The following is a 9,183-nucleotide window of genomic DNA, read 5'->3' as shown; positions in this document are numbered from 1 at the left end:
CATCCACCACTCTTAACAGACAACACCCTAACCAGCACATCTACATGTACTTCCACTTTAAAGTGGTATAGCCTAGGCTACATACAACCACTCTATACACTATATACAAACACACACACACACACACAAATTCCTACACCGTCACCAGTAGAAATTATCATAGTGCAAAATTAAACCATAGCTTTTAAAAATGAAGGCATTTTCTGTAACTGAAAAGTTCATGCTCTTAAGGAAAAACAAGGCTGCATTCCTCAAGAGAACAGGCAGACAGGTATGCATACAGAGCTGCCATAATTCATTATTTGTAAAGCCATTTACAGAGACCAATCTTTTGTCAGGATTATTGCAAGATTATATTTACCTTCTGTAATTCTTCCCTTTATACATTCTCTTTCAACTTTTTCTTGGGATTAAAGAGATCTGATAGCATATGCAACAGTTGATCATCCCCTGAAAAAACCCAAAGCATTTTTACAGATTATGGGACTACTGGTTTGCTATCTTCATGACCTGAAAACAACAGAACTCAGACTGTTCTTATCAGACACTCCCTGAACAATCCATGACATAGCAGCTCTTTTTTCAAGTCCAGTAGGCATTTCCCAACATGTTACAGGTAAGATGTGCCTCTCTTAACTGAGGAACTTACTCTGGCATCAAGCACAGCTACAGGACTGAACAATGAAGTACTGAGCAACAACGCAAGTTGTGTTCTGTGCATGATTATCACATTCCTCAGTCAGTAGGCAGCCACCTGTTTTCTTGCCCATGGGGATGGCAACTCCAGCTCCCCCTCTGCTAAGCGTTTTCCTCCTCCAGGAACTGAGGAGACAGGACTAAAGCCAGGCAGAAGCTGGATGAAGAAAGCAATCACCATTACTAGTTTACCCATTTCTCAGGCAACTTTATGCAAAAAGGAGGACAACAGCCTTGCTGACGTGTCTTTTAAGACCTACAGACAGTAGCCCTTGACCAGCTGTAGCATAGGAAAAGGCATCTGTGTTGCTAAGCATCTTCCCGTGGTGATCCAAGGACCTGAGGTATGGCATGGATTCAAACACACAGCAGTTTATTCCTACTAAAGCTAGACACAGAATACAGTAAATGATGCATCATTGACTAAAATATTTAGGAAATTTGCACCTTATTAAGGCATTACCTTAATAAGGTAACACCTTATTTTCTACAACTCATAGAATCATTGAAGAGTAGAGATTGTAAGGGGCCTCTGCAGGTCATCTATAGTCCACACCCCAGTCAAAGCAAACTTTCACAGACAACTGGTTTGTGTCAGGTCAGGCCTCAAAATACCTTTTTATAAACCAAGGTGTAATAAGACAAATACAAAATACCTCATCATGTAGCATGCAACATCTGACCAGAATTGGGTTTATTCATATTAATCCCACTCATGTGAACTACTGCTTAAGAAAGTTTAGCCTGTGCTAGACTATTAGAACAGCAAGTTATTTTAACTACTGAATAATGTGTATATAGTATCTTAAAGTGGAAGAATAATGAGTCAGGGGCATGAATACAGTGTTTCATAAGAATTTTTTTCAAAACTATTGAAAATGTAACAAAAACATCAGCCAAAAAATGTTTTCACAGAGTAGAAAGCATTACTTATCACACACTGAACTAGCCAAGTTGATAAATGAGGCATGATATTCAACACACAAGTCAAAATATACTTTGAGAAGATATGAAACTTTAATCAAATTATAGACTTCTGTGAAGTCTCCCATCTTATCTACACTAGACTTTTAAAATGTCTTGGGATTTGTTAGCTAATGTGTTCATACTTCATGCATTTAACTTACTCCTTAGACTAGACAAGGCCTTAGAAGCAACCCTTTTAGATGAGCTTTGAAGCATACTGTCAGAATATCATTCAGGAGCTTATATTGTCCTTGCTTTATGTTGTGACCTGTAAATTCAATTAGGTTTCACCTTCCACTAGCAAAAGTGATACTCATAAGCTTACTAAAAATATACTTGGTAACACTAGCTGTCAAACACAATGAAGTAAAGTGTAGCTTTGCAGATACACTCCTAAATTATACTCAAACTGAGGCTAAAAAACCTTATATACTTAAAAGACTGCATTTATTACAAAGGCGTATAGAGTTTATGCCATTACTTTTGAATACTTACGTTTAAACTACAAACAACATACAAAGCTAGGTTATAGTATGTAACAGAATCAACAGTGATTATCTAGTAAATTCAGTACAACATAATTACTGTATATAATTTCACAAAGCAGTTCTGAAACAAAGGCGCTTACAGAATTAACCCCCCCCAAAGAAAAACAAAAATCAAAAAAAAACCCAAACACACAAAACCCCCACATATACTCTTTCAACATATAACATCTTAATTCCATTCCCCCTCCTCTATGGCACTGTGGATAACTAGTCTGACATGAAAGCAACAGCTACCTGGACTGACACATCAGTAGTGCTTAAAATAAAAGTTTATGGATCAACTTCTCCATCTTTTCTATAACCATCTTATTCTCTTAACTGTATGAAAACAAGTTTAAACAGGATGCATGGCAGCAACTACATAAAATCTGGTTTTATGCCTTATTGTTAATGACGATTAATACACTAACAGTAAGGAAAGAACTGACAAAGTGCTCCAATTATGAATTAAGTGGACTATTTTCTCTTATTTCAATAAATTTTAGTTCCTTGTATATTAACAATTCATCTCTTCACCTGCATGTAGTTTTCATTAGCATGTGTTCACTACAGGTGTAAATTTTCAGGCTCCTTCACCTCATCCCCTCCCACCACTCCACGTACAGTGGTGTTCAAGGCAGTTTATTTGGTCTGTACAACATCTACACCAGAACTTTAGATTCAGGGACCTCTATTATTGTTGCCACTTTACTTTCTTCCTCTCTCTTTCTTAGGGATGGTGGCAGATGGCTGAGCCAATTTCTCATGACATTGCAGATTTTGCTTTCATAACCAGAAAAGAACCTTATTTACACTGCCACGAACTGCATGCTTTTCACATCATTTGGAGGAAAGGAAGAGCAGTGTGGAGTAACCATCTCATGAAGCCAAACACTCCAAGAGCTACGTGGCAGCTGTGCTCACAGGCCAAACTGCATCCAGGCAGCTGGCTAACAAAGGTGCTGGAATGGTCTCTGCCCTCCTTCTATAGGAATAGACACACAGGGGTACAATCCATAGCAAGGGAATTGTTCCTGCAGTTATTCAGTGCTCTCCCACACATAAAAATTCCAGATTTCTAGGGAAGCTCTTCATCCCCCATACAGGAGACACTGTGCATTTCTGGTTCTCATGTAACTCCAAACACTGTACTGAAGCATCACCCAATTTCTCAGGAGGGAGGAAGGAGGAGGAACACACAGATAAAGGACATGCATGTTCTGCAAGTGCCTCCTGGCACCATTTCATGCTATTAACTTCAACACTCTCAGAGAGGTTTAATGGGGGGCACAGGCTGTCAAGAATCCCAATGCTAAAAGCTTTCTACAAGTTTCTTCTGAAATGCCCTGAAGACTTTCCAGAAAAGCAGAATTGGAATAACCCAGAAATAGACTTCAAAAAATGAGGAAGAGAAATAAAGCTGCCTTTGACTGCAGCAGTTTTCATTCATCGTATGAGGTAAAGCAACACCACCATTGATGATTTTCAAACAGTAATATACCCCAAATGTAGAACCACAGGACAAATGGCTCAACAGCCTCTAAAAAAATAAAAGTCAGTGTATGAGATAGATCAAAGTTATTTTACTAATTATGTCCCAGGGATACATACAACGGGCCAGACAGCTCTACTGAGGAATAGCAACTTGTATTTCAGTGTTAGAAAAGATAAAATTGTAGAGGACACTAAAAAGAAATCATGATTCACTTGATCAATACAAGGTGCATAGAACCAAAAGCCTTACAACCACTAGTAACAGTCATAAGGATGCCTCAAGACATTTCATGACTGCAAGCACCACCTTCTTGAAAATCTGTTACCTCGCTGTGGCAAGGTCCCACCACTCTTCCATTTCCTTGACTTCTTATTCTCTGCTCAGCTTTATGAGAATGATGAAGTCAAAATGGAGGTTTAATTTCTACTGTGTGTTGGGATGGGATTTCTTACCCTCCTTTCCCATTATTAGTCAAATGCAGATCTGTCATTCTGAGGTTCCTGCCATCTGCAGTTCCCACTAGAGACAGTCAGTGACAAGCCCCAAGCATTTAAAAACACCTGTAAAATAAATTCCTCCGTTATGATGAGGCAGTACTAAACACTGGCAGGTACTTCTGTTTAACATATTATTAAGGAGCTAATTTGTCTTCCAAACTCATCAACAGATGACTTAAGTAACCTTGTCCAATAATACCTGGACATCCAACAAATACTCATCCAATAATTTTAATGAAGAAGTCTCAGGTTTTCAGCTTTTGATCTATTTGTTCTACTAAGCGGCAGGTAGTTTAGTTTTGTTGTTAATTTCTAGCACTAAATTAAAATGGCCTGAGAAAAACATCCAGTGAAGGCACAGTTTTTAAGCCTTAAAATTCAGAAAGAAAACAAGGAAATCATCAACTCATGCTATTTAGCACAGCAAAATGAAACTAGGCCACAGAATTAGCCTAATTTGCTATGGGTTACAGAAGGAAATTGTGTTTCAAAAAAGGAACACTCCCTTTTGAATGGGAAAAGTATTACATGGTATCTTACCTAACAATAGTAGCTTCAAAACAGGCAGGACAGATGTAACAGATATCAGGTAGCTTCTCAAGAGATTAAGTTTTTATGTTTTAATACCGTGCGAAAGTGCTTCAGCTTTGGGTGTTTGATAACGCTCCTATTAGACCACTCCTTTCAAAATCATTGCACAGCAAACATTATTGTGGTTCTTATTTCTGAAGTTCTCCTTCACGCTTTCCCCATTGTACACAGAACAAAATCTTTTTGTGTTTGAGGTATAAATTAACTTCTGCAAGAGAAATAATACTGCCTCATACTTGAAGCATTTAAAAAAAAGATACAGAATTAACTTTCACTTTACTGAGACAAAGGATTGCTGTCTTCCAGAAAAATATACTACAGTTGCATGGTGTAAACAGCACAAATTATACTTTTAAGAGTTCTGTATGCAGAAGAGAGTAGATGACCTTTTCAATAGGTGGGCTTCTGAGGATCCACATAAGCAGGGTTGTAAGGGGGCTGGCTGATTGGGTAAGGTGCTCCAGCACCAGCTGCAAAAGCAAAACATAAGAGAAAAATCTGTAAAAATTAACATTCTGAATTCTACATCTATAATGGCAACTTCTGTTTTAAGCACACAGTTAAGAAGATCAACTTATCTAGCATCTTAACTGGACTCGAGAACAGTTTGTGCTAACTCGTAAAGCATCCATATTTCAAAAGTAAGGTCACAAAAACCTTTACTCTTGTGATCTGGTTTAGGTTTTGTTTGTTATGCTTAAGTGGAAATGTGTATTATGGCAGCCACAAGTACATGGTTAGCCTTCAGGAGAGGACATAGTATGAAAACCAAAGAAACAAATCTGGTCCAAAAAAGCAGCCAGTGCAAGTCAGAGATGCACAAACAACAGGACATACCCGATAGAAGTGAAAATAAACCACTGGGCAAAAGAAAAAGGACCAGAGGAAGCATCTTAGGATTCTTTCAGGGAAAATGCTTTCCTAATAAGTGTCACAGAGTTAATTAAAAAAGGTGTGTGTGCTACCAAGCACATTAAAGAGTTTGACTTGACTTACATACTAGAATGTATGTAACTCAGAAACTGTCTCTATTTTACAGTATTCTGGGACAAGCAGCTCTCAAGTGGCATCTTCATTTTCAGGTCTCTCAAACAGCACATTAGTTCAAGTAACGCACCACCTGATCAGATCCCTGGAACACATAAGTGTGGGTATCTTTTGCTGATAATGTAAAGTGAGTAGGTTTGGCTCCTGTGTGACAGAGCAGGTATTTTCTCCTTCGCATATGACCTAATTAAGAGGCTGCCCCTTGGTTAACAGAGAAGAGAAATAAAGGAAAGAGCTCTCACTTTGAAGTGTTCTCAGCTGGCAACATGGAAAGCACTTCAAGATTTTCCCAGAAAAAAAAAAGTATTTTAATAACTATCAAACCAGTAACAGTTTGAGAAACCAAAGTAGGAGAAGCAAAATGGCTAGTTTATTGACTCACTTTATCACATGATAAAAACAACGCCACAGCACTTTGGGTAATTCCATAAATCCCACAGCTTCTTCAGTTTACAAGAGAAAGTCAACAGGCCTGCAAGTCAGTGTTTTTACATGTGAAGCTGGCCTGAACACTGTAAATGTACAATTTCTAATTGGTATACAAATGCTTAAGACCATGAACAGCCATTTTATATTTGAGCTGTCACAAAAGAGTTACTTTCTAAGCATTATCTTAGGATTCCTTCAGGAATTCAGGACAATGCTTTGCTTGTTACATAAAAGGACAAACAGCATGGTTTGTAAGAGGGCTTAACGATCCCAGGAGAGGTAACAGTCTAGTTTTGACCACTCTGAAGAGCCAGGAGCCAATTGTTCAGGAACAGGTATTACCAGCATAAGTGGGAATTAGTAATAGCAACAATAAAGCTGCATGAAAACGAAGTTGTCAAAGAGGGAAAGCAGAAAACAAAAAGATCCCAATAATTTAATTTCTAGTTATTCGCAAACTTGTCTGAAGCTGATCAGAGACTGTATTCTATGGAAATAGTGATGAACTACTAGAAAATGCCATCTGTGTAGAGACTGAAACAGCTAGCAAATATTAATTAGAAAGCATTATGTAGAAAGACACAACTACTACACATATGTTAATTGGCCTTTTAATATGAAATTTTAACAGTATTAGTAAATTACATTATTTAAATATTGTACTGGATCCTCCAACAGTCCCACATAGCACCAAACTTTGTAAATGCAGCTCCAGCTACATCTCTTCTTGCAATGCTTAATATAGAAACAGTGATGGGGAAATTGCAAGGGTGAATTACAGCACCCACCATAACTTAATTTTTACATAATTTGTTTACATTTACATTCATATAGTCACAGAAAATAATAAATGTAAATAATACAAGATTTGCTCCAAAGCAGCTGTCTCTTCAGCTATTTAAGAGATGAAGAAGCACTCAGCATTGTCTTACCTGCCACTGTTTCATGATAAGCTGGGGGTCCTGATGGCTGCATGGGGTAAGGGGGAGGATACTGTGCAGGGTACGGTGCTACTGGCATTCCGGGTTGTGGCTGGATAGCCACAGGCTGATATCCTTGATAGGGGGCTACTTGGTAGTTGGGTGATGCTCCCTGTTGTTGGGGATAGGGAGCATGAGCCACTGTAGTGGAAGTAGTGGTGGTCACAACAGCTACAAGCAAGCAAAAGGAACATGGTTAGTGTCAGTGGTTCTAGAAGATCATCTGGGACAGGCAGTAACAGCAATGTAAAAAACATTCTCTCTCAAGCTCAATTTCTCATTTCAAAATCTGGGCAATTTTATTTTGAGTTCCACAAAAGACTTAAAAATGTATGCCTCTAAATAATGCTTCCATTGATCTTGGTGGCAATGAGAGCCTTCAGGTACTGGGAGAGCAGCCAACTTACTTCCTCGTTTCTTAGCCACAAAAAGCAAAGAATTTTTGCCTAGGACTCTTCAAAACCAGGAAACCAAACCTGCAGCCAAGGTATCTATCATTCGGTATAAGACTAGAAAGCCTACTGATTTTTAAATGTTACCTGCTTTTAAGGGTTAAGATGATAAATCTCTCCTTTATTAGGTAAGGAGCTTCCTACCACGATTGCCCAAATGAGTTTCCTTGTCATGTTGCCCATACACTAACAAATTCCTACCCCCTGCTTACTCAAACAACAAAAAACCAAACCCAAACCCCCATGTTGGGGGATGGGGAAGAGAGAACTTCTAAATGCTTAGAAAATACTCCAAAACACCTCTCTGCAACTTCTCATTCTGAAGCACCTTAAATACTTATTTTTTGTGTTTAGGTATTGCAACTCCTGCAGCAGAGAAGTAAGGCAAAATTATTTTCACCTTAAAAGGAACCCATGGGGGGATGGGGAGGCTTGTTCAAAGATGTAAAAAAGAAAATAAATATCCAGTACTTACGCCTTGGTCTTCGACAGGCTTTATACAAACAGCAACATGAACAGGTGAGGCACAGAATAATAGTAATTATAATCACTGCACAAACAGCAACTACAATCGCAGCAAGGGTTCCAAAACTGCAAAAAAGATACCATCAGAATTAGTAAGATTCTTCTACACAAATTCATCCCTCTTCATCCTGACCTTCTGTAGCAAACACATCACTCCTCCTCCAATCTGTTACTACTTCATACATTTGAAGAAATAACAGTCAAATGCAGTGATAACATGAGGTCAGGCCTGCTAAACCAGTGGAAGCAGAGCATCCCCTATCAAGGCGCATGCTCCCCTGTGCATGAAAAGGGCCCAACATGAGTCTTTGGTCCCTCTCATTTTAGTGACTCTGTGATTCTTGGTATTTTAGTACAACTCTGTGTCCCTTTATGTATACCAAAAGGTAACAGCAATAAATTTCAAAATCACTGCTTTGATGATTTCATTTTCCAAGCATTGTTTGACTGCTCTGAACACACAGATAGGCATGAATGAGATGAAGCACCCCAGACTCTGGAGTCACAGCAAGCTCTTCACCCATTGATAAGACCTCCCACGCCCAACCTCGAGACAATTTTGGTACTGAGCAGACCTCTCCATGCTGCAGATTCTTGGCAGGTTCCTTGGCATTTGTAAACAGTTGCTTTAGAAGCCACATTTCATGTGCTTTGGAAGATCTGAAATTCTCCTAACTTTACTGCAACAGCAAGTATGCCATGCTGCATTTGGGAGACAGAAACACTGCCTAAACCACCAAAACCTAGTATGGAAGGCCAAAGATTACACCACCTTTAACCACTGCGATGAGTGTCAAATGATGGAGATGACTGTTCATAAGTTTTGTTTACCACACAGGTAAGAGAAAGTATCACTGTAAATCATTAAATGCCTGGTGACAACTCCCTTTCAAGTGTTAATTCACATCCTCTGTTTCCTACTGTCTAAAATCAATAAGGCTCTTCCACAGCAGGCAAGGTCTTCAGCATTTTAATTTC

General features: G+C 38.8%; 1 protein-coding gene across 6 annotated transcripts in view; it reads right to left on the bottom strand.

Moving 5' to 3' along the window:
- SHISA5 (shisa family member 5) overlaps window positions 1-9,183 on the bottom strand; it is a 39,061-nt gene that overhangs the window by 5,037 nt on the left and 24,841 nt on the right. For 2 of the 6 annotated variants that reach the window (XM_065687078.1, XM_065687079.1), the window contains exons 2-4: window positions 8,156-8,271; window positions 7,181-7,399; window positions 1,692-5,242 (exon numbers count right to left, since the gene is read on the bottom strand). In XM_065687078.1, coding sequence (XP_065543150.1) covers window positions 5,163-5,242; window positions 7,181-7,399; window positions 8,156-8,271 — 415 coding nt within the window. In that variant the 3' untranslated portion in view covers window positions 1,692-5,162. Of the gene's footprint in view, window positions 1-361; window positions 451-1,535; window positions 5,243-7,180; window positions 7,400-8,155; window positions 8,272-9,183 lie in introns of those variants that run through there. The other 4 variants (XR_010614243.1, XM_065687075.1, XM_065687076.1 and 1 more) reach the window with 4 other exon arrangements.

This window comes from Lathamus discolor, chromosome 7 (assembly GCF_037157495.1).
Source record: "Lathamus discolor isolate bLatDis1 chromosome 7, bLatDis1.hap1, whole genome shotgun sequence".
In the NCBI taxonomy this organism is placed as follows: Eukaryota; Metazoa; Chordata; class Aves; order Psittaciformes; family Psittacidae; genus Lathamus; species Lathamus discolor.
This window is presented reverse-complemented; position numbering and strand designations above follow the sequence as displayed.